This window comes from Anoplopoma fimbria, chromosome 11, assembly GCF_027596085.1.
Source record: "Anoplopoma fimbria isolate UVic2021 breed Golden Eagle Sablefish chromosome 11, Afim_UVic_2022, whole genome shotgun sequence".
In the NCBI taxonomy this organism is placed as follows: domain Eukaryota; kingdom Metazoa; phylum Chordata; class Actinopteri; order Perciformes; family Anoplopomatidae; genus Anoplopoma; species Anoplopoma fimbria.
Window position 1 is genome coordinate 20,616,756 of NC_072459.1, and position 26,914 is coordinate 20,643,669.

The window sequence follows — 26,914 nt, forward strand, 5'->3', positions numbered from 1 at the left end:
AAAAATGGTGCTGCAGCATGGCGGCCTCCGTGAAGAGGACCTGCTCGCTTTATGGACATGAAGGGCTCATTCTAAGCAAATGCAAACACAACAATTCTTATTTTCAGGTGATCATACACTAATTAAAACATACTTATTTTTACTATATGACATTTCTGCCAATAGACCCCAAGTGAATGCTACACATGGTTCCTTATTTACAAGGTACAGGCTAACAAAAAGAGCAACATAAAAGCTGATATGCAGCTTAACACTCCTCTTGTTTGTTGTTTATCCAATATTCCATGTCAGCCCTTGAAACGTCTGTAAAATAATTAAAATTAAAACACGCTCTCTCGGGAACACAAAGTGATACCTCTTCTAATGGAGCATTGACTCTTGAAAAGATGAATGGTAATCTGGGGGGGCCTGAAGTGAGTATTGAAAATGTAAAACAGTGAAAAAGGAAAGAACACTGTGAGTGAGTCTACTCACCTGTTCCCAATGCAGCTGTAAAGTTTTCTTATAAAACAAGCGACTGTGTGACTTCAGACTCGAGATCAGATTCGTTTGCTTTGGAAACGACACAGACGGATTTCTTGAACTCGATTTAACGACAACGCTCAGACTTTCTTGAGATGGATATTTTCTTTTCAGCGTCTCATCAAGCTCAGGCTGATCACATTACAGCCCCTAACTCTTCCATCTCATTTCTAACTCTGCCCTCCATTACTTTATCAAGACTTAACCCTCACATTAATTGGTTTCACAAGACACCCCAGACTGCACACCAGCTGTGTAACCGAGTAATTTGAATCTACTTAATTTGGGAAGGTGTTGGTATCTTCTGCCTTCTGAGTTTAATTTGGAAAAAAAAAACAATACATGTATTTTCTCTCTTCGCTCTCGTCTTTAGGGCCTTAATGAGGAATTAGAGCCAATAGCATAATTCATTAAACAGAGCTTGCCAGCTATTTATCACTGTAACAATATTAGCATATTTGTTTAAATTTTCAACATTGTTTTTTAATTTATTTTTTTAGCATTCGTAACCAGCATTTTTAATAATCTGGCATCGAATGCATCGTACCAAATTGAATGCTGAAAAAGAACCAGTGGCAAGCCCCAGAAACATACTAAAAATCCTTTATAAACACACACACACACACACACACACACACACACACACACACACACACACACACACACACACACACTCCTCTAATTACCTCCTCCCCTGCTCTCCCTGTCTCATTCCTCACCTCCTGAGACGCAGGTGTAAAATATCACATTTTTCCAGCGTTTCTCCCTGAGGTGGCGCTGGCTCGGACTCACACAACGTAAATCTCCCCTTTTTTTTTTTCTCCTACAAACAAGTTCCCCCGCCTCCCGTCCCCTCCCTCTCTTTGATGTGCTTGCCACATCTGCACAGGTTTGTTAGCTTGTTACCAGGTGAAGAATGAGGATACAATTAGGGCTGAATGAAGTGGGGACTCTGTAGGATGTCGGTTATGTTTCTGCAGAGGAAGAGAAAAAAAGGAAAAGCTGTTAAGCTCGCAGAGTTGACTCTGCGAACGGTTAGGAAAGAATGGTTGATATATCCAATGCCAGGACAGATGGCCAACTTTAGATCTGACTTATTGACATCTGATAGATGCAGCTGAGGTTATGCAGAGATCCAGAGTCATGGTTGCACCCAAGCAATAGGGTGTTCAGTAGGCTTCTTTGCATGCCTGTGACAGAACAGGAGGCGCTAAGTCCCGCCCCTCAAATGCAGGCCAATCAAAGCATCGGCCCGTTGCGATACACAAAGAAGTTGGAAAGGAGATGTTTCTAAAACAATGTGTTTCTACTGGGTTTTAACAAGTGACTGCGGAAGTGTCTACAACTTGCATTTTCTCTCCTGACCATCAGGAGGCGATGAGGCTATGAGGAAATGACTCTACTTCTCACTTGATTTATTACCTCAGTAAACATTATAAACATGAGTTTATGGTCTCAATCTCTAGTTTCAAGTCTTCGTCAATACAGCATGATTTTCACTTAAGAGACACTTAATCTCAAATTGCTCCCGAAGGCTGTGCAATTGGTGTGTGATTGGGTGTTAATGATTAGTTTGTTCTGATGGGCAGTAGTAACTCGGAATTTTTAAGTTGTCGAAGTTGTCTGGTCCGCGGCGTTCAAACTAACACAACAGTTTGATTGATCTTAGCCTAGCTTAGCATAAAGACTGGAGACCATGACAGCTAGCCTGGCTCTGTCCAAAGTTAAAAAAGATGCCTGCCAACACTTCTAAATTTTACTAATTAACACTAAAATGTATAAAGGACCTGTTGTGTTTTTAAGGGGACATATATGTGCTTGAACTATTGGTGCAAACCTCCGGCGTCTCTCTGTTATGGTTAGGTTGCCAGGTTTGGCACCTTTTACATTTATATTCATGTAAAGGTTTTAACAAACCGCGTTAAAGGTGTTGGTAGTCAAGTCTTTTAAAACATTTAGATAGAGCCAGGCTAGCTCTTTCCCTCTGCCTTTAGTCTTTAAGTGAGGCTAGCTAAACAGCCCCTGACCCTAGGTCTGTACTACTTTCTGTATTGCAAACATTAGAGTTAAAATCAAAACCTTGTTATCTAGAAACATTTTACATCTTTAACGTTGAAATACATATTTTGGCCACTTAGAGGCAGTGGAAACAAGCTGTGAACATCAACATATTATCACCTTTTAAGTTGACATGGTGAACGTGTCAGTTTCTATTTACACATCCAGCAGCTAAGGGGCAACATTTTCATTCATTTGAGCCATGATTCTGAGCACCTGATGAATGCTAGTTATTAACTTTGTCTACTGTTTGGAGCTGTGTGAATAGTGTAGGAGGGTTTTAGAGCTATTTTGCTAGAAACAGCTGCCCGATACGGTCTAAAAACTTGATGCGAGCCATTAGAATGAACTAAAACAGTTAAGTTTTGGGCCAGACAATTCAAACAACAGAAAATAAAAACACTATAAAGCTTTCGGGTCTAAAAAAAATGAATTGGCGAAATTAATTGCCAAAATTTGCCTCTATACTTTTGTTGGACCAAATTAAAGCAGGCACTTGGACTCGTCTTGACTCCATCCACGAGTGTCTTGAATATTTGTTTTTGACAAATTCTATTGCTTCTTTATTGCTCAGTAGCTTAGTTTGCTAACTGGCTAATGGCGGCTTCCTGGCTGGTTTGGAACAGTTGTATGAGATTACGTAGTTCTGCCCACATAGTTGTTTGATTGAAAACAATTGCATTTACATTTACTTCAATGTAGGGTTACACCGATCCTACGATTTAGCTCCGGATGACAATACCTGGGCTTTGAGTATTACGGGGATAATTCTTTGTGCGAGGCAACATCAGGCATGACTTAAACACTGCTTTCTTAAAACGAAACCAAAAAATACATACATTTATTGAATTGTCATTTTTTGAAATGACAGTATCGAATACCAGATCGGCCATTGTCCCTGATACCTGATCCAGCCATTTGACTCAGTATCTGACCGAAATCCAATATCGGTCAGATACTGACAGTTTCTGCTTATAACTGCCTTTTTTTGATTCAATAGATATCTATTGTCTCAAGAATACCTTAAACACCTGAACATGAAACCTGTGGTTGATTAACAGGTTAATATTCCCCCCCTCAGTGTCCCGAACCAATTAGCAGGGAGTGGAAGTGGGTTATAAAACCCTCCAAGAGCGGGTCTACTTTGCTGCTGAGTTAACCAGCTGCTCTTACCGACCACGTGCAACGTTGTTTTGTGTTGTCATGGAACACGCTCCGTACAAATGTAGTTCCAAATACAAACATTTAATAGTATCATACAGACATTAACAAGTTAAAGGCTACTTTGTATTTACGATCAATTATACCCTTCTGTAGTCTAGGAAACAGGTGATGTATTCATTTAATTGTTGAGTATTGTATTTATATACAACATATTTTTATGATTTTTTTACCCCATCATTTTTATCTTCAGCTGTGCAATACTGACTTAACAGAACAATACTTTAGTGCAATAAGTCAAATGTGCATTACTCTGGTATACTCTGGAATTAACACTGCATTTATGCATACTGTATATATTTAAACTAAGATTCCTATTTTTTTTATACTATTCTTGCATTATTACACACTTAATCGTAGCTCCCATTTTTCAGCTTTAAAATTTGCACTGCTGTTTTGAATTGTAGAATTCATACTTCACATATTTCTTATTTATATTTTGTGCTAATTTTGAATTGAAGTATAGTGCACTTGTTTTTACATACTTATTTATTGTTTATTTCTTAGCTTTCTCTCATTTATATATGTCTTTTCTAGAATGGGAGTAAGTGTTTCTGATTCTGATGTTTATTTATAGTGAGAGGGAAGTTCTTCCCGTAGCTTGCTGCTACACGATAAAAAGGGTGCTTCATTCAGCTGGAGTTGGAGGGTGTTTTGGGCCGGATTGGAATTGGGCCTATGTGTGACTGGACCACGGAGCAACACAAAGAGTTCAGAGCTCACAAATGGGGCTAGTTCGTACTCGCACCCATGTGATTTAAATCTCCTCATCCCGCTCGTGCACACAAAGTGCCAAGACTAATTTCCCCCCAAAATCACTGAGCGGATCTCTCTAATACATCACACATACATAATAAGGAGACTCAAAGTGTGACTTTGACCCAGAAAAAAAATCGGAATGTCCTCTTCAGTTCTTTGGCTTGGGTTCTGAAATTTCCTCGTCCGCCTCTCCACTTTGTTTGCAGTCATAGGGACACTGTCTGCGCTCCCCACCGATAAAATCTGACAACCATTCCAGTGTTGTATTACACTCCGTCTCAGCCACCAAAAGAGTCAACATCCCAGACATCAAATGATCCGCGCTTATTCTAGCTCCAGGCCGGCCATATGGATTCGGCATATGCTCCATATATATATATATTTATTTCTATATATATATATATATATATATATAGAAAAACACACATATATAATTAATACCATGCTCCATCAAAACTAAAGGAAAGTAGGCCAGTGCTGCAGGGAGCTACATCAAACAATCAGTAGAACAATATGGACAGAAATACGCCTTATTCATTAACTTACTTTTTTAAATGTTATCCTTTTGTTTATAATTATTGCTAAGCCGCTTTCAGGCCGATCATTTTTTTTTACTTTAAAAAGCGACTCAAACCTGTCGGACAGAGACAACTACAGCCACCAAGCTTGTTCCGTGCTACTCTGTGATTATCAACAGAGTCAAATACATCCTTCAGCTGCACCGGGCAGTTTAAGGGCTTAGCAGAAAGCCCCGGGAGCTTGACAAGGCCGCCATTTAGTGGGACAAATGGTTTCCCTCCGGTGTTCCCCCACATATCAATGGTGACAAGCCAGAGGTTGGATGGCGAGGCCGAACGCCATGAGGAGTGTTGTCTTACTCACTTGGATTCTAACTTTCTTTTTTCTTTTAACCGACTGAATGCTTCACGTGGCCCCTCGCTAAACAAAAAAAACGATGTTAATCAATCCTCCTGCGGGACATGGAGTGAAATCACGCACACAGGTGCCCCTTCCTTTGTCTTTGCGGCAAAAAAAAAAGAAAAGGGAAAGGACATGTGCTGTAACCTCTCATTCTGAAGGATATGAATAGCCGGCGTCTCCAGCCGCAGCTCGGCCAGGCCCAGAGTCTGGGATTTATTATAGAGCCGTGTGTTTATGCATGTGTCTGTGCATGCATGTTCTCCCGAGTGCAATCCCGTGTCGCCGTGTGCGCATATGTAAATGCTTAAGTCACCTAACGTCTGTCTAAATTCCCAGCAAGAGATTGTTTACCTCACATGCCAGTTTAAATAGCATAACTTTACATTTTGTTCGCTGGCCACAAGCCATGTTTATTCCTGTTTTTTGGGTCCGTGTTTGTTTTCTGCTTTAAGGTATGTTGAGGGACGGGGAACGTTCTGGAAAATGGGATTATTACATCTCCTCTATCCAGCAACTGAACTTAAAGCTCCCACTCTTCAACTTCCTTTCCCCTTAAATCACAGAACCAGCGTTATTTTCATCACCCTATTTTCATTTTAAGTCCACGTCTAACAGGTTTAGTCAATATCCAAAAACAGGCATTCAAATTTAGCCCAGCGAGAACCAATTTGTACCAGCTTGGACTAAAAAAGTAGTTGCCACGGGCCAGCCAACCATCCCTGATCCAGATCCTCAGTCTGTGGTTCCCTTCCCCGTCCATGTTGTCTGGCCTGGCCCGCCTCTAATTGACAGCAGAACCGCAATGGATGCTCATTCAGAGCCCAAGTCTCTGCTGGCGCGTCCCGCGGCATACAAATGAACCACGCTGAATGGAAATAAACACTTGGAATAAACACTTCAGCTGCATCTATCAGTGAATGCAGCGCAGCAACTTCGCAGCGGCTGGCCAAGGGGCTTGTGTTTGTGCGCACATGCGGGCAGACGTATGGCCTCTGTGTGCGCAAGTCTGTGCCGAGTGTGTGTCCCATGTGTGTGTGTGTGAATGATTTGTGCTGAATCAGTGCGCGCTGACAGAAAAGTGACCATGCAGGTGAAATAGCAGGGACAGGAAATGCCATTGTGTCAGAGTATTGTGGCCGGGTACGGCGGCTGAACGCTCTGCTCCCCATTCAAGTGTTGGTGACCCACAGGGCCCGGTGCCTCAGGCCTGCATGGCACAAGGCTTCGGGTCAGGCAGCACACACCGTCGCCTGTGTGTGTGTGTGTGTGTGTGTGTGTGTGTGTGTGTGTGTGTGTGTGTGTGTGTGTGTGTGTGTGTGTGTGTGTGTGTGTGTGTGTGTGTGTGTGTGTGTGTGTGTGTGTGTGTGTGTGTGTGTGGAATAAAGTACATATCTGGTGGGGGGTTGGACTTGAGGATGATTAATAAATAGGTCAATATAAGAAGCAGCCGGATGAGGAGGATTCTTACATCCATAATCTTTGTTTACAGGTTTTCAGTCAGCTTTTCTGTGTGTTTTTAAATTCCCTGAACATAAAGACCTGGTCCATGAGTGAATAAATGACTGTTGTGTTACATTTCAGGCAACCGAAACCTTTCTGTTGAACGAAGAACCCTCCAGAGGTCCTGGGATGCCTGAATGCTTTGTAGTATCAGATTCATACAGGGTATGCACCTATTATTATTATTATTATTATTATTATTATTATTATTATACTTATATATATTATTTGATTTTTATTTAGTTATGGTTTTATTTGTTTTTATTGTTATTATATATATATATATATTTATATATATATAATGTATATATATATATATTATTTTATTTATTTTTTATTTTATTCATATAATTATTATGATTACTCGTATTATGCTTACATTTTTTTTTCTTCTTGTTTTATATTTCATTTTATTAATTAATATTATTATTATTACTAGTATTATTAGAATTCTTATTTTTTTTGTTTTATTATCAGCATTATCATTATTATAATTATTAGTATCAAGAGCATTAGTATTAGTATTCTTCATTCTTTCATGTGTTGTACTTAATGTGTTGTTTGAGTCATTACTCATTACTCTGACTGACAGTCTGTTTTCATGCTCTCGGTAATTGCACCACAATCATAATGTCATTCACAGCTCCCTCTACTCAGCTGCAAACCATTACAATCATTATTTCCACACGCACATTTAAGAAAAAGTGGGGGGGGGGCTTTGCAACATCACTGAAGCCCCCTCGCCTCATGGGAGCGAAAAATGATGACAATCATGTGCAGCGTACCTCGTTGTACGAAAGCAAAGGAGTCGAAAAGTTACAGAAAGTGAGCAAAAAAGAAAGAAGAAAAATCCTACCAGAGCACAGAGTGGATTTATCACGATCCACATAGTGATAGAGAACGGTAATAAAAACAAAGGAGTGGGGATGGGGAGGGTGAGAGGAGAGAAGGGGGAGGCTTGGGGGGGAGGACTGAAAATGTGATTGTTAATGAGGTGGGAGCCGGTTTTCTAGGCTACAGTCTTTGTTTCCCAGAGTTAAGACTCACGCCAAGTCTCACACAGAATCTGGGTTGCTACAGTGTATCGTGTGTCTCGGGGTGCAGAAACGAACCATTATGGCTGTAATGGAGGAGCGCGGCTGGTATAGGAGGGGGAGGGGGGCATAGCTGGAAGCTCTATAGGATTCTAAGGGGTCAGCGGGTTCAAGAACATCCACAGGAGGGTGTCCACCTCCAGCTTCACGCCAGGAGGTCTGCGCTGTTGGGGGCGTTGGTTTTGTATGAAGTGCATCATTGGGCCCTTTCTTTCTCTCTTTATTACTGTGTGTGTGTGTGATCTTGGCTTACATGTTAGAGTTCCTGAGGTTTCAAATTGCTTTCAAAAAAGTATCTTAAAGCTGAACGTAACATATGAGTTTGACTTTTGGAGGAGGTACGCTCCTAATGAGTAAGACGTCGCTGTTGCTTTGTTCAGCTTCTTTAAGCTCCAAACTTTATAGATTGTGACCCCTTAAAATGAGGACATGTTTACTCGGCTGTGACTGTAGTGCGTATGTGAGATACTAGGAGATCTCATTGTCAAAATTGTTCCATTTGAAGGATTTTAAAAGGGCAGTAAGTGTCAAAAATATCCATCTAATCAAGTAGTTCCTGTCTACGTTTAAGTCCTGACACCTGAGCGTCAAAAACCTGCATGTTCAGTGAGCTCGTTGATGTTCCCAATCAAAAAATCAACTCCCAATAGAAAAATCAACAAGAACTTGCTTGAAATAAGTGTCTACATCTAGAAACAAAGGCGTGTTACTGCTCCAGAATGAAGAAAAACGTCGAAATGGCAAGTAAAACAATGAATCCCATACACTGTCCTGTATCACTTACTTCATCTTTTGACGACGTTTTGGTCCTCAGACAAAGTTCGGACGGATTAACAAACCACATAAATATTCAGACCAGAGGCTCTCACCCGGGAAATCGGAGGACGCCAGCAACACTTTTTGGTATGAATACAAATTAAGGTCAATGAGCTCTTCAAATTTAAAAACATGTGATACTGAGCTCCTCTATTTGCAAACAGACGTAGTAAATTTACTAATTAAATAGAACACATCAAATAATACGGCCCTCGAGGGACATTTATTTTATCTCCGCTATTCGTAGGAGTGTGGGGAGATCATGCGTCTGGATGTGTGTGTGTGAGTGTCTGTCTGTCCACGGCTAATCTCACATACTACTGCACCCATCCGCTTAATATTTCTGTGCTCATGTATGACTGTATGCTCAAGGACCTCTCCTGGTTGCGGTCACTCACACTTTTTGAAAAAGCTATTCAGCGTTTTATACCGTCATTGACTCCTCGCTCCTCTTAACCGGCCGGTCCGGGCCGCAAGCGTTCAACAATTTCTTCAGTAGCAAAAGGCATTAAATGCAATCGGCTAGTCTGGAAACAAGCCTTACTTACTCTACTATTGCGGGCCACATCTTGGTCTTTGTCATGACTCAAGAACGGCCATGCCTAGAAAAGTTTCTTTCATTTCGATTTGGAGCATATTCAGATTAATTCCATACTCAAAGTGTTATGATCGATTAGACATGAACAAGTCCCCGTTTTTGTTACCTATGTGTTAGTGGGGAGCTTGGGGCGCCTCTAACACAAAGGGTGGCCTAATGGTGCGGGTCCACGAGACCTGCATTTCTATTCCGGTTGCACCATTTGGAGAGACGAGGCGTCACGTTGGCCATTCCTCATTTGCATAAAGTTTAAGTCTAGGCTACAAATCAGGATCCTTCCAGCGCAACTCACCACCTCTGGAAACTCCTGAAAAACAATAAACTAACAGTTGTTGATCTAAAATGGAGACGGATTCAGCAACTGCTTGGCTTATTTCCCATCGCAAAACGAGCCGGCATGTTGGTCCGGTTTGAAATCCCTGAGCAGACAGCCCATGAGTGAAAGCGTTTGTCCAATCAGGTGCAGTCAGTAAGTGTTTGCTTCGTTGTAGGAATCTGTAGCATGTGTGTTTTCTTCGTATTCTCACACGACTAATATCCCTTCATTGCTTAAATAAAGCCGGGGGAAATGTTCCATTGCGTACTGGTTCCCTGTTTGGGAAAGGAGGGCACCTGTCAATCATCTACCGAGTGACACGCGCATTTAAGTACTCATCCTTCGCGTCCAAAAACCAAAAAGCACCGTCGTGGACATGTACCACAACGCCGTTCCTTTGCACCTACCACCCACATTGCAGCAATACAAAACCCCTCCGATGTACCCCCACCCCCCCTCAGGTTGGGATCCACTTCTTTAAGCACAGCCCTGCATGTTAACTGTGGGACACCGGAGCTGATATCTGCTCAGCTAAAACAGAACATCCACACCTTTTTTTATTTTTCCCTACTCATCTCCCACGTGTTGCGTTTTTTATTTCCCCTCCCCCCCCCACACACACACACTGTGCGTCTGTGTTTGCGCTTGATCATTTCAGGCAAATGTGCGGCTACCGTCACCCTTGAACAACCTGTTCCGCAACACCCCGAGCTCTCCCTGAAGTCGTCAACGCTTTTAATAAACGACACAGCAATCCCTCCTTATTGTTTAATATTAGAAAGGGCCTAATTTTTTTCTGAAAACGCGGCTGCGCAACAGCTCCTGAGCTGATGGGTGAAAGTCGTTTTTACAGCGAGGTGCCACTCCCCAGCAGTGGTAAAATATGTAGAAATGCAAAAGCGTGTGAGAAAAAACAAACCAGACCCACCAACCGTAGCATATGGCTCTACCATGTGTTACTTAATGAGAGATTTACTCACACAGACCACTAAAAATGTGCGGCTCATTTAAGGAGCCACGGCAGAGGAGTGTTTTTTCGCGTGTGTTGCATGCAAGTCGGCTCCATTAAAAAAGGGAGGGGGAGATGGGGGTTTGATCCTCGTCTAACCGTGCGCTTTGACCTTTTGCCCTTGCGGTGCTGAGATCAAAGACTTTAAACGTAGCACGCATGAAGTCAATACACCTGCCTGAAGAGGAACCAAACAGGTGTGGTGTGTGTGTGTGTGTGTGTGTGTGTGTGTGTGTGTGTGTGTGTGTGTGTGTGTGTGTGTGTGTGTGTGTGTGTGTGTGTGTGTGTGTGTGTGTGTGTGTGTGTGTGTGTGTGTGTGTGTGTGTTAGTTAGAGGGTGTGTCCGTTTCATCGTATATCATGTTCTTCTGGTATTCGAACCTTGTGTGGCAGCGAGGCCAGGAGGTCACAGTTTTGCGGTGCACACATACTCTCCCGACCGCACACTTTTTCTCGTACCGTCTCAGTCTCGCCCTAACGCGGCCGCGTGCAGTAATTTGGCCACGAGGATCCCTTTTGTTTCCGTCCGCGGAGGCTTGCGGTAGACATCCGCAAGCAGCAGGCCTCATAAATCTGTGGGACTGCACTGCACAGCCCCCCCCCCACAAAAGTAAATCTCAGCTCCTCTTCTTTACAATGACTTCCCTCCCATCCAGATTCCCACTGTATACCACACTACTCGGGGCCCAGGTCCAAGAAACTTCTCCTTTCCTCGCACGCCCCGATTTGGAGCACAATTTTTCATATTTTGATGCTGCCCAGAAGTTATGATTATATGTCTGTCTTCGCCTGTATAGTTTTCTACTTCATAGTGAATGCATGCAGCGGATTGGGTGACTTGCTTCACTGGCCTCTAAAAAACTGCCGCTGCAGGTTTCTAGACTTGGTCGAACACAGTTCGGTAAATACTTGTTATGAGTTGATGTGTAGATTAGAATGCCTGCAAGTGACTTTTAAGTGTGTTATTCAGTGCAAACTTTAGCTTTTAATGCATGAGACTAACAACTTGAAGCCCTTTGTAACTGAAATATTTTATTCATGCAGCTTATACATTATAAATTATATTAATATATAGATATTTTGGTGACAGCTGCTCACATTCTAAGATATAAAAAGTTTCCACAAGTCTCACTATATATATATATATATATATATATACTATATATATATATTTTTTTATATATATATATAGATGTGTATATATATATGTATATATATATATATATATCAGACTAGATATATTTTTTTATAGATGTGTATATATATATATATATATATATATATATATATCAGACTAGATATATTTTTTTTATATATATATATATATATATATATCTATAAAAAATCTATTCTGATGATGCGTGATACGTTTAGGTGTTCCCCTCCATATATATAGTGAGACTTGTGGAAATATATATTATACATCTATGAATATATATACATATATATCGCAGCTGTTACACCACTCTGATCCATTCTGATGATGCGTTTACGTGTTCCCCTCTGAGTCCAAAAAAATGTAACAACAGCGCAGCTTCAAACGTACAGTGAAAGCAACTCGTCTGCCCCATCCGGTCGCTATTTCCCATTCCCGTAACATAACACGGAGACGGACGGGGGTCAGTAAACGCAACACGAAAGCCGAAACGCAGAGGTGAATGCGGGTCGGGACAGCCATTGCAGATGAATTAAAAAAAGATTTACCATAATGTAGAAAGTAAAAAAAAAATACAATAAAGGCGTGCTGGTTAAAGAGAAACAAAACCAAACAAATACCGCCTTTATTTGTTTGTTTTTATAGCGAGAATGCGTTAGAAAGCGGGGAGCGATAAAAAAAAAAAAAGAAGAAGAAGAAAAAAAAAGAGAGAGTCGTGCGTGAGGAGAGGGGAGGGAGAGAAAGTTTTTTCCCTGAAAGTTTGTGCAAGCTTTCACTTTCTAGGCGGGGTTACTGTACGCTGCAGCAGCATGGAGTGAGAGAAACAGGACGGAGAGCGATTGCAATGCAGCACCGTACCGAGCTTCCATCCAACTTAAATAAGCTCCTCTAAAACCACCACCATGTACTCCCCGTACTGCCTGACACAGGTAAATACTCTTCTTTCATTATGTGTGTATGGGGGGGGGTCTTTATTTTCTTCTTCTTCTTCTTCTTCTTCTTCTTCTTCTTCTTCTTCTTCTTTATTGCGCTGCCTCTGTTATTTCACATGTGTTACTCTCTTGTCCCGGAGCGTCTTCTCCTTTCTGCTCCGAAACTTCTCCGTCGTCGACAGCCGACGCTCGTCCCCGCTTGTCGTCCCCTCTCCGGGCGCGTTTCCGCTCCGCCGCGCCGGGAAGTGAACTTTGTCGTGCGTTTTCCATCGCACATGTTTTTTTTTTTTTTTTTTTTTTTTTTCTTTTGGAGAGTAAAATGGCGCTTCTCCCGAAATGTATTTCATATAAAAAAAAAAAAAAAAAAAAAGAAGAAGAAGAAGGAGGAGGAGGAGGGGAGCGTTCAGGAGGAGGGGAGAGAAGCACAGGCGCATTCAGGGACAGACGATACTGTGGACCGGAGTTTGATATTAACTGCTGTTTAAAGATTTATTTTTATAAAGAGGTTTTTTTAGGGGGGCAGGGGGGGGGGTGGTAGGAGCTGCAGGAGAGCAGGGCGCCTTTAGGGGCTGCTATCACGGCCAGAGGCGACACATTGGTTCTGCTGGTGTGCGCGCTCCTGTGCGTGCCTGCGCTTGCGTGCGTGTGTGATTATAAACTCAGCGCAGACGCTCTTCTGAGATCGTTTTTTTTTTATCTGTTGCTCCGATACAGTTGACTATTATTGCAAGTTTACTGCACTTGAACGCAACACGTGTTTTCACATATAGTTTCACAAAGAGCTGCTTTGGTTTTATACTTAAAGTTCTAGTGTCTTTATAGTCCTGTTTCTTTCCCCATGACTTGAGTGTAGGAGTTGCATTTTCTGTTGCACTTAAATTAGGACAAACTTTACAAAATAAATGGCACTATTTTTTTTATGTAATTTCTAACATTACATATATGAAGCTGTTTGATACTTTGCTGCTGTTGTTGTGGAGGAAATGATAAGTGTCAGGAAATTTCCCCTCCAGTGATTACAGAGTAGCCGTTAGAACTTGTGGTGAAAAGATTATCTTCAGGTGTGAGGCTTCTGCGATAAATGTGACCTTTTGACCCATCACAGTCATACTTTAACTCTTTGGAATCCCTCTCCTTGAATCTTATAAAAACCTTAAACCTTTTATCATCACTCTCAGCCTAAAAGCACCACGTTCACAGAGAAAAAGAGAATGAGAAATGTAACGCTGCTCGCAGAACTTTTTCTTGCAGCGTTTTTTCATATTTCAGTAATCTCACAATCCCTCTCACACTACTAATCGATATATGTTATTAACTGTCAATAGCCCTATAAATACAATTTAAAAAATATCTCTATTTTTTTAATATTTCCCTTGTTTTTGCATTTACAAAGCCTCTTATTTTTCCCCAGTTGTTTTTTTGAAGTATTCCTTTTTTTAAGCCAACCGGTGGCAGCGACCTGGCCGGGTTACACAGCTGCTGGGAGTCCCATAAAGCCGACTTGTTTATCCCTCATTGGCTTGCTCTGACAGCGGACTGCCAGGGATTGTTTCATGTGTAATGCAACCCTGATTTTTACAGCGCTTTTTATTAAAAAAGACACTTCCTCCCTCCCCCCCACACGCCTCGTACAGCCTCCGACCGGCCGGTTGCCACCAGAGGCCGAGAAGGATGACTTGATGCAGGCACAAGTCCTGTCTGGTTTCCATTTAAAAAGGATCATAACTCTCGCTGACACCAGATTTCTTAAATTATTATTTCCCTTTAATTCTTCATTTTATTGAAGGAACTATTGTATGCCGTGTTGACTCGAGACTCGGAGGCTGAAAGCGACTTAGAAACAGACGTAAAATAGAAACAGATGATGCTTATTCGCCTACATGGGGATGTTTGTGCGTGTGTAGGATTATTTAATTAAACCTTTCTCTCTAATTGATGAACCATTTCTTTCATAGCAGATACACTCTGAGCAAAAGGAGCTTTTATTTTTTTGTGACATAAATTCCCTCTCAGTTCAAACTAGTTGACAACAGAAGCTCACACAGTGTAACGCTGTGCACATGTTGCACATGATGGCAACTCAAAGTGAACAGGGAAGAACAGGAACCTATCAGTCTTATTGTTTCATTTATTTTAAATGTTGTACTTTATGTGTGTGTTGTACTGAGAAGAAACTTCTTTCAATCTCTCTCTTTCTCCGCACACACACTTTCACACACACACACACAGCATTCCCTCGCAGACATGGAGAAGCACATTTTGTTTATTGAATTGCTGTTAATAATTAAGAAATTCGAGCTTGGACCTCGAGTGTGGCACCAATTTGTAAACACAATCGAATGAATTATTAACTGATTTAAAAAAAAATAAAAAATAAAAAAAGCAGCAGCAGCGTCGTTGGGATGTGACGGCAAATGACGGGGAGAACCCTGAGAGGAGTGTGTGTGTGTGTGTGTGTGTGTGTGTGTGTGTGTGTGAGACTTCTGGTGTGTTTAATGTTCATCTGATTCATGGATTAAAAAAAAAAAATCCTATCTATATTTAGGCTTTCTTTTAAATGTAATACATAGGTTTGTGAAGAGAAGTTGGAGCCAGCTCCACTGCACTGTCTCATATATTTTTTTATTTCCCATTCATAACCAAAAAACAACAACCTTTGAACCCTACAACGCATACATATCTCCTGACGTCCTGTTTCTCTTGTACATTTATAATGAACGATCCTAATCCTAATGATCCTTCTCGCAGGGCGACAATGACGCAGCACAAATTATGCAAACCTTAAAATTCATCATGTCTCATTGCATAATTCAAATGTGTTCAGTAGTTCTACTGTGCAGTTCATATATTCTCTCATATATTGTTTTCACTGGTGCGACATTTTTAACTGATTCCTTCCCTCTGCCCCCCCCCCACTCTGCCCGCCTGGACGCTGACCCCTGACCCCTGCTCTTCCTCGCCTCTTAACACCCTCTCAACACTAAAGTATTACCCTACTCACCTTCTAAACAATGCCTTAGTGGTAAGTCCTATTTAGTCCCTATTCATTCCGCATTAGGTGTTTGTGTTTTTACATATTCCATCTTCAGAAAATGTTATTTTTTTTGGGGGTGGTGGTGGTGATAGTTATACTCCTGCAGGGAAATTAATGATTATTTTTGCACACACACACACACACACACACACACACACACACACACACACACACACACACACACACACACACACACACACATGCTCCATGTAAAGTTGCATTTTCTCTTTCTCTTTTTTGTATATTGTTTAAACGAGTTGTGTCTTATTGTGTTGTTGTTGCAGTGCAGGCATGCTGCAGCGAACACAGAGCGGCTCCGACATGTTGTGTTTTAATGTGTATCAGATCCGCAGATAAATCCTGTATTACATTCCAAATATGACGCTATATTTACGGTATTTGAATTTGCCAGCCTTTATTTTGAAACGTCCTTTTTTTTTTCTCCAGCGCAAACTCTTTCAAACTTGCGCTGCACTGTTCAGGGCCACGTCTTCCTCATGCAGCTGCACGTCCCTGTCTGCTTATTACGTCTGTACAAGTCGGCTATATGACGTGTGTGTTTTTTCTTTTCTTTTTTCTGAAGTCCGTCAGAAGTCACCGACGCTTTGAGGACACGTGACTTATTGCACCTATGCGTCGCCTCCGAGAGGATGTTTTGTGTTTGTTCCTACGTCACCGCCGCTCCTTATCAGAGAGCGGTGTTTTCATGGGAAATATCAAAAAAAAAAAAAAAAAAAAATGTGCAGATCCGATCTAGTGAATGTTATCAATGTCTGGACTTTGGAGCATTAGCTTTACATTTTTTCATGGTATTTTGATGATGAGGTGGTCCCTCACACACACACACACACACACACACACACACACACACACACACACACACACACATTACATTTTACATTACATTACATTACAGTCATTTAGCAGACGCTTTTATCCAAAGCGACTTACAGTCAGTAGTATATTACATATCATTCACCCATTCACACACTGATGACAGGCTACCATGCAAGGTGCCACCATCAGACTCTAACTAACATTCATTCACATCCAGTCCACACCGATGGCAAGCCTTCACACACACACACACACACACACACACACACACACACACACACACACACACACACACACACACACACACACAGCCCTCCCCTCTGTCTCTTCCCAAGGACTGCAAAATGAGTTGGAACAGCTGTTCAGAGGATTCCAAGCTGATGGAACCACAGTCTGAATAAACAGAAAAAGTTAGACTTTTCAGAATAAAAGACTTCACGTGGACATGTGTGCGTCTTGTGCACTAGAGTACACACGGACATGCAAACACGCTCCTAAAGCCTTTGGTGTCTGCATGCCAAACCCTAAGATGAGTCCAGCCCCTCGAACCCAGACCCAGGCTCCGACCCCAGGGGGTCCGACAGCTACCCGGGTCTGCTCCATAGACTCTCATGCCATCGATTCAGATTTTCTGCTTTTTCAGACTGTATTGTGTATTTCCAGCCAGTTGTGGTTAAATAGTGAAGCTAAATGTTGATATTCATTATATGGAGAGGTTGGCGGGAGATATACGTAATGTTTATACGTAGAAATCTGTGCAGCTAACATAAGCAGAGTACGTTTGCACATCATTAACAAGCGTTAGCATTTCTATGCTGCGCTAGCTACGGAAGGTATACTCAATGTATAAATATGCTGCTTTTGTTTTTGAATGACTGATACAGTTGAACATAGACCTACTGGGCTTTACAGGAACGGTGTTTCTTAATTTCATAGACTTCAGTCTCGATCACCAGGTGATGTGGTGGTTCACTTTTACGGCATGATCTGTAGGTCGCTGCGTTCCCGACAACTCAGAACTCCCAAAATTTGAACCTTCTACTTGAAAAAAGTACAATGGAAAGACACTCAAATTCGGATTCCCTACTTGTTAACTCAGGGGAAATCGAGTATATTTGCCCATATTGGATTAAAATAATACTTTCTCAATAATCACTACTCTCATATTGTCAAAGTTCTTCTGCATTGATTGATGTGAAAATATGTCACCATCTCAAAATAGCTGGCTACAGCAAACAATCTTTGAAAGTAACCTTCTCTTCATAAAAGTTTTTGAAAATGTAAAAAAGCCCCCCCCCCCCCCTGCACTGTTGAAAGTTGAATTGTGTGTACACCTCCAAGTTTTCTGTAACCAGCAATCGCCCCTATCTTTATCTTTTGTTTTACCTGTTTACACGACTGAATCAGTTTGGATATCTCCTTTAAATGGATACTGTAGACTTTTTGTCTACTTCTCTCTGAAATTGCTTTTTAGTTTTTTACCAAAAATGAGATCATATTTCTTTAAGGGAGTGCAGTTAGTGACAGTTTGGGCTCCATTGTAGTGGTGAGTTATTTCTGGATACGCCGGACTGTGTCTTACCTTTATCCATTTGACAAAATCTTTTTAAGGCCATTTGCTGCGGCTTCACTTTAAAAACAAGCACCAAGGTCACATTGCGAGGACTTCATGATTGGTCTTGTTGTCTGGATTGCATTTCTCAAATAGGTATATTTGATGATGATATCGCTGCAGGTTTTGGTTCGGTTGCACACAAGTTTAGTCATCTTAATTCTATATACAAAGCCTCGGTGTAATTCACTGATGCCACACAGCAAAAATAAGTTTAGTCTGTAAGGATGAAAGTTAGCCGTGGGCCAGTAAAGCACTCTGCCTTTTGGACACCAGACAGAAGAATAAACTCGTAGCACACTTGACTGACAGGTGAGGCTGATCTATTGTGCTCTCTTGTAACCAAGTTGTGTGCGCACACGTGTAAGGAGGAAAGGTGGGCAGGAGAGTACCGGGTTGAAATTGGAGTCTCACGATTGGCTTTGCTGCTGTTTTGTGGCGCGCAGGCAGCACCGGATCTCCCCCCTCGTCGTGGGACGTTGGGAGGACACGGCGCCAGACGCTTTGCCTGGGATACCGTGTTCCTTTTTACTTATTCATTCGTACCACTCAGCCAGTAACAGGCCCAACCACCGCAAAAAACAGCCACCATTAAAAGACTTACACCTTGAGCTGTGGCTTGGCTCATTTAAGGTGGCAGTTTTGGTGTATTTCTGCCCTGGGGCCAGAACCCTAAAACAAGGAGCTTGCCCTTCTAAGAGACACCAGAGCTTCAAATATGAGCTTTTTGATATCTTTGCAGCTCAAAAATCGGTAGCATGTTGTGGATTATTTGCATCATATAGCTGAGAGGCTTATGAAGGTTTCTGTGATTAATGTCTTATTTTTAGCGATATACATTTAGTTTATTGTCAGCTGATGACTGGGGGGGGGGGGCACCGTGCGTCAGCAGGATCGAATTTGCAGCAATTCTTGCAAAAGAAAATTCAGAGCCCTCGTCGGTGGTGAGGACAAAGACGGGATGAGCCGGGCGCGTTTTGGCAGCAGGCTCTGTAGATTTGAATTAAGTAGCATGTAGTTTTTTATCTCGAGCTGCATGCAGAGAGAGAGAGAGAGAGAGAGAGGCAGAACCAACTGCGTCTCGTTCAATATCAGCACAGCTGTCCCAGCATCCGTGGAGAATGGATTCCTGCTGCTATTGCCATGGGAGGCTCCAGCCAAGAAGAATGGGAGGATATCCAGTGTGTGCTCTTGTGTTTTAAAAGGAAGGAGTGAGAGGAGAGAGTTAAACGCCGGCGTGTCTGTCTATGTGTACTCGTCTGTCTCTGTGTGTGTGTGTGTGTGTGTGTGTGTGATTTTTGCATGTGTGTGTCATGTTGTCTCCCCCCGCCTCACTTTTCCTCCGCTCATGTCACCTCTGGCATGGATTAGTCTTTGGCACAACTCTGGCTGTGCCCGTGGCCCCAGTGCGGTTCTGTGGTCGCTGATATGTTGTGCTGTTGCCATGGCTACTGAACACACACACGCGGGTGCTAAATTACATAATTGAGATAGAATATACAGAGGAACACAAAATACTTAGTGTACAATCTGAGAGCGGAGAAAGGGGGGGAAAAGGCAAGGGGGGAGACACGGAGAGAGTTTTACCAAAAACCCTTGTATATTCCAAGGGTTTCATCTAGAACCGACCCAAGATGTTCTACAGAGAACCCATTTATATTCCAAAGGTCCACTCAAGGGATGTTTTACCAGAACCCTTTTATATTCCTAGGGTCCTAAAGGGCTGAGGCTGATGTGGTGAGGCGTAACCCACAATAATCATGGTTCACAATCACAGTTTTTGGTGGGAGTTCCGCAGAGGAACTTTCTCTTCCAAAAGGGTTCTTTGGATGAAGTGTTTTTACTAGAACCCGTAGTCTTAGAAGGAACCCTTGAAAAACCCTTTCTGCAGAATCAAATCAGTCTGGATAGAACCTCAGCCCCTTTAGGAACAACCTTTTTCAGCCATTATTTCTAAGAGTGTTTATCATTTAGTGTGCATGAATTTAGAAACCACCTCGGTCAATGTGACTTGACCAGAACGGACTGATGAGCAGAAAACAAAAAAATGTACTGTTGAATATTTGAGCGCTTTGTCATAGCTGAGCGTCAGACACAAGTACAGCATGTTCTTCCCTCTGATTTCAAGTCATAACTCCAACAACAACAGTGCCGCCATTATGTGGGCATTTGGAACATTGTGACAACCAATGTGACAGGGCAATTTAGGGTAAGGTGTTTGTGGTGACAATCAAGAGGTGTTTACTGTGTGTGAAAGAAGGACACAGAGAGAGACAGAGAGAGAGAGAGAGAGAGAGAGAGGAATCCACAGTGTTTGTATGAGAGAGGGTGTGGCACCTAAGGTTTACACAGATGCACCATGACACATACACACATATCTATTTCTTTACCCTCCTCCTCCTTCTGGGCTTCAGATTGTTTTGAATATCTCTTTTATCTGTGAGTGTATCAGCGATATGTCGCATTTAAGCCGCCATATTTCTGTCACACTCTGCTTACGCTGGAGTGGGCTTCAAGGGCAAAACCTTTGAACTGCAAAGTGGCGCATCATGTAGGATTCATGAGTCTGTTGTAGTATTTAAAGACACCCTCCAGAATTGTTAGACATATACAAAGAAATACTCTGCACATGCATCATTCTGCACAGTGAAGCTTAAACATCAAGGAAGTGGCAATAAGGAAAACACATTTTTGAGTTGAGTGGCACTGAAAGTGCAATAATGGATGTTTGTTAAACTTATATTAAATATTACATGTTGAGTCATGATCGGCAAATAAATATGAGAATCAATCATCTATTTATAATTGTGAGGCCAGCAGCAAAAACGGTCACTCCAATAAAGGATTTCAGCCAATAAAGTCATATTTCCAGTTTGTAAAATGAATAATTGTTGAGTATTCTGCAGTGTTTAGTTAGTTTAGTTCCGTGTCTAGTGCTGCAGAAGACAGACTGAGCAATGTCTCTGAGTGTGCTTTGTTCTAGCATCGACTAGATTTGAACTAATGCCAGAGTCAACACACGGAGCGAACGTTGACAGCCATTCATTCTCCGCTCTTGCTCTTTGCAATCAACAAGCAACGTTTCTGTAAAGATATTACATTTCCAAGATCCAAGGAACGCAAAGGGCTCACGCTTGTGACCGGGCAAAATGCGGAGCGCACAACGCCATTATATCTGGCGTGTAACAGGTCAACAGAAGTAGATAGAGATTTGTTGTTGTTGCGGATCATTGACGGCCCACTCAAGGTCACTTTCCATGTTGGCAATCTGGGCGTGTCGTGTCTGTCTGACCTACATCTCACTGCACCGGCTAAATATATACAGTAGACCCCTGGTTACAAAGCTCAGATTAATCCGGATGAAATCTGAGCACCGTGTCACTCTCTCTCCGTGCGTTCGACTGCAGCCTACTCTTCTACAAACTTCCCCCGGGCTGACTCTCCAGCTCAGTCAGTCTCTCAGACTCACTTTCCAAAAAAAAAAAAAAAAAAAAAAATTATTGAAAAGAGACAGATGCAGGCATTCACACAAACATGGCACACGCATGCACATTATCATCTTGTGAATAAGACAGGAGCTGCAGTCACAATAAGTCCGCCCATTCAGGAACAAAATCCTCTGCACATTTGGAGCACACAGTGTGTCTGTTTGAATTCAAAGCCTAACTATGTATATAAGCTATATTTTGTTTCACTCACGGATATCGCACCTGCACATACTTAATCACATGAAGCACAGGTGTGCATTCTTTGAGATAAAAATATCAGACCCAGCCCGACTGTGTTACAACAAGAGAGTGTTTGCGTGTGTTTGTCATACAGGACAGTGGTTTCCAACCCTTTTTGTCTGTTGTTCCCCCTTTGCCATGTCAGATGAACTCAAGTGAATATAATTACTTCATTTTTTTGGCAATGTTTAGGTCTGTTTGGTCAAGTTGCATTTGTAGAGTGGAAGAAGCTGAACATTCAATTATATAACCATTACTTTTAGCTAACTATTTCAGCCATAAAACCATTACTTTTAGCTAACTATTTCAGCCATATAACCATTACTTTTAGCTAACTATTTCAGCCATATAACCATTACTTTTAGCTAACTATTTCAGCCATATAACCATTACTTTTAGCTAACTATTTCATTTCATATAACCATTACCATAGCTAACTATTTCAGTCATATAACCATTACTTTTAATTACTTTTAGCATCATACCATTAACTATTTCAGCCATAAAACCATTACTTTTACTTACTTTTAGCTAACTATTTCATATAACCATTACTTTTAGCTAACTATTTCAGCCATAAAACCATTACTTTCAGCTGTCTACCAATTTTTTAAGACAGTGGATGGAAAATTATATTGTTACCGGAACCTGCAAGTAAAAATCTCAAAATAGTATTTTATCTAACTGTTTCAACCGTTTATCCATTACTTTTAGCTAACTATTTTAACTCTTTATACGTTACTTTTAGCTAACTACGTTTTAAATATTTACGTTACTTTTAGCTAACCGTTTATTTCAAATTTCAATTTATCCGTTACTTTTAGCTAACTATTTTAACTCTTTATACGTTACTTTTAGCTAACCGTTTCAAATATTTATCCGTTACTTTTAGCTAGTTATTTCAACTATTTATATGTTACTTTTAGCTGTTTAATTGTTTAGCCATTACTTTAAGCTAACTATTTCAGTCATTCACCCATAAGCCTACTTTTAGCTAACTCAACATTTATCCATGATATGTAGTCAACTTTTCAGTTATTTCTAGCTAACTGTTTTTAACGGTTATCTATGACATTTACCTAATTACTTAAACAGTTTTTTCCATAACGTTTAGCTAGCTGTTTTTAGCTAACCGTTTAATTTACCTATATCTGCTCGCTTTCAAACTCGTTTTCGCACACTTTAAATCACAATACGCATGGCAATTTGTATTCTTAAATTTGTTTAGCTACTCTCTAATCTTTCCAGGGGCTTGAGTACCTCTGGTTGCGAATCACATATTAGAAGCCAGCACAACGCGCATTCAGTAATTAATCTATGGCATCCTGGCTTCCCTCCATCCATCCATTTATTACCACGCCAAAGCAAACATCCATGCACACCTGGTGAAGCCTGGAGAGGCAATTACAATCATTTGGACACAAAGGACAAAGACTCCATCAGGGCGCAGTTAAGTGGGAAATGGTGGCGGCGCAGGGGGATTGTTCAGACGTCAAAGGGATGACATCACGCAGTGACGCCACCCCATGATTTCATAGCATTCATCATCTTTCTTTCTTCCGCCTTTCTTTAAGTAGCGGCGGACTAAAGAGGCATTGATTGGTCTCGTTGATTGTACCTCAAATTTCCCGAGGCTTTCTTTTCATCATCATCACGCTGCATTACCTCATGTTGTAGCAGAGGCAAAATAGTTCCAAGTAGAGTCCTGGATATGTTAATCCAGCACAAGAGATGAAAACAGTGACCATTCCGGAGTATAATCCGCATCGGCTATTTAGCAGATAAGATTATGAGCCCCGGCAATGATTATATCCATAACTTAAACTCGGCATCAACATTTGCTTTTACTCTCTTTCCCCGGGAACATGGCTCAAAGGTTGTGATTGGGCTTGACAGGCATTTATTGGGTTAATGTAGGGAGGGAAAGTCTTTTCCTGTCCCGGGGGCGGGTGGAGGAACGTTGACGCTCGGAGGCTTGCAAACCTGCGAGTCAAACAGTAATGAAAACAGTTGTGACCTGATTTTCAAGGGCTGGGGAAAAACGACTTAAGAGTCGATAGGGGAAGGAGGATTTTTAGTTACAGACAAAGCATGTCAGACAACAATATGTTCGGATGATTCTTTCCTTCTTTTTTCTTTCCCTTGCCTTTTTCCTGCATTGCCTTTCATTTTCTCTCTCCCTGTTACCTTCCCTCTCTGTTTTCTACCCGTGTATCTAATTCGGCCACCCCCTTGTCCGGCAAGGAATCGCTGTCACCCCAGGGAACAAAAGGGGCCCGAGCTCGCTCTTCGGAGCAGGAAGTTGGCGCGGGGCCAAGGGTGGAAAATCTATACTTGGTTGCATAATATAACATATCTTTACCTCAGATGAACTCTGTGAGGAGGGCCTGGCAGCTGTGAGCAAACAGAGCTGGAGGGCGGGAGTTTGTGTGTTATTAACTGACTCCGTTTGTGTGGAAGCGTGTGCGCGTTGGGTATGAGTGCGCGCTCTATGCTTCTTGTGACTTGTGTTCGCCGGCTGGCTGAGGCTGTTTTCGAGACCCCCCCTCGACAGTTGAGCAGAGTGAAGTAGAGTCAAAAACAGACCCCTCGTTGAAATAAAATCAGGAGGCCGAGGTCGAGCAGGGCTCAGGGTTAGACCCAAACACAACTCTGCAGCTTCTCAATTTTTGGCCCCGGTCAATCCAAGCCGTCCCCAGACTGCAGCTGCGCCCGTGCTCCGTGATGTAAACCTTTCTGCTCTGTTTAGGCTCAGAGAAATAGCTGCAGGATTAGTGTGCGTTAGATGGAAAAGTTGTATATTTGACTGGAAACAAAATTCAGCGCATGGTGAGGATTATGTGTCAATGCTAAGATATAAAACGCAGATGGGGCCCGATTTTAATTCAGCGAGTTCACTGTAACAGGGGACAAATCTCCGCTCCTCAAACGCTCTTTATGGCAGTTTATGAATTTCATCTCTGCACCCGCACTTCGACTCTCTGTTATTAAGACTTAATTAAAAAAATATTCCTCTTTTGTTCACTTTCTTTTTTTTATGTTCTCGAGCTTTGCTGAAAGGGAACGGAACCTGAAAGCGGCCGTCTGATGTGTCAAGCCGCTGTCAGTCAGTGAGAAAAAGCCCCTCCGTGAAACTCTAAACGGGGCCCCATTATGGTCATCATCTGGAATAATGCGCAATCATCTCCGCCACCTGCAGCAAACTGCGGAAAAAGACTCTTTAAGGCCTTCTGGGCCGGCCTGTTAGGATCGTATACCAATTCACATTTACCCCATTCATCCTGTTACTTTTTTTTTTTCATCCCTCTGTCTTATTTTTCCTTTTCCATCCGCACACCTGAATAAAAGTTTTCCCAAGCTGGAGTTAGGACTCATATGGGGACCACAAATCGACCGTATATTGCAGCCAGGCTTTGGAGATTTATGATGAAAGTGAATAGGCGTGGTGTGCAGAGGTGCATATTATTTGCCTTTATTTTAATACTTGGAGGAGCTGAAGGCCTCAAGAATGATGTAGAGGAGTGAAACAACCGCAAAATATTTTTTACTCTTTCAGCTCAGAAAGACAGACTCTAGAAAGGAACACGGCGATACGGAGGGAAAGAAGCGAAGGGGGGAAACGGGCGGGAATGAAAGAGGTCTGTGTGTTGTAAATACAGTAGAGCGGGGAGCGCTCCATGTCCTTTTTATTTCTCATTGCAGCATGATTTGTTTGATTTACTCTCTATCAATCAGCAGAGGATGTGTTTAAATGAACTTGAAGTATATTTGAGAAAGTATCTTTATAGCCGCGGCTGTTTGTATTCTCCTCTTACTTTCTTTGGAAGCGGGGCCGTGATTAAAACCGGCGATATAGGCGTATTGTGTTTCCTGGGGGATTGGAAGGAATGCAGAATGCATCATAACCATATTACACTAGTTAGGAGCGGTACACGTTGCCAAGCCCCTGGATACAGGAGAGAGCAGACGCAGTTACACTAAAAGGGAACCGAGTCCCAGCAAAAGAGCCAGAATCCGACAACTGCAACAACACCAGAGGACATCCGACACCGGTGGACTGTATTTGACATTTTGTAGCATACACACAGCACTGAAGCCTTCGCTGCGTTAAAAAAAAGCCAGCTTTTTCACTCTATGTGTAAAACTTAACAGAGGAAACCCCGACAAAAACAGATTCTGTGTGGACGTGCATCCGAGCGCCGCAGAATCCGTTTGGCATTTTTCGTTGTGAGGGAAGCATGTTGCTGGTGGGACTTTGGCCTGCACAATCCCTCCTCTGTTAAGACAATGCAGCAGTTGTCTTCCCCTAACCTAATTACTCCCTCCCGGGGGGAGAAAGGCAACAGCACCAAATCCCATAGTTAGGAGCTCTGATCTGGGCCCTGCTGTAAGAAAAAAGGACCTCATTCATTTCCCTCCCTCATTCCACCGCACATGAACACACACACGTTCCTTTTTTTTTTTTCTGTCATTGGGTTTGACCTCATGGAAGCTAATTATGATCCAATACTTCCTGATATTTCTCTTGATATCTGTTTTTGTTAGCATTTAGTTATTGCTGTAATTTATTGATGCAGAAGGTGAAATTGCATCTAAAGGGTTGAGTAACGTCATTGTGACATTCTGCCATGAGTTTAGTATTAGAAACAGTCTACTGGTGCTTGTATACACTAAATAAAAACCTATAGTACCAACACAATACTGGGTTAACTTTACCCAGTATCAGTGGCTTATTTGGACCAAGTGTTTTTTTTTACCATTGGGTTATTTACCCTAACTAAAAAATACGGTGATTTTGACTC

At 41.9% G+C, this 26,914-nt stretch overlaps 1 protein-coding gene across 5 annotated transcripts in view; it reads left to right on the plus strand.

Annotated features, from left to right (window-relative positions):
* The window catches only part of nfixb (nuclear factor I/Xb), a 141,014-nt gene that overhangs the window by 2,937 nt on the left and 111,163 nt on the right, over window positions 1-26,914 (plus strand). For 3 of the 5 annotated variants that reach the window (XM_054606848.1, XM_054606852.1, XM_054606853.1), the window contains exon 2: window positions 7,063-7,146. In XM_054606848.1, coding sequence (XP_054462823.1) covers window positions 7,063-7,146 — 84 coding nt within the window. Of the gene's footprint in view, window positions 1-7,062; window positions 7,147-12,672; window positions 12,899-15,887; window positions 15,924-26,914 lie in introns of those variants that run through there. The other 2 variants (XM_054606849.1, XM_054606850.1) reach the window with 2 other exon arrangements.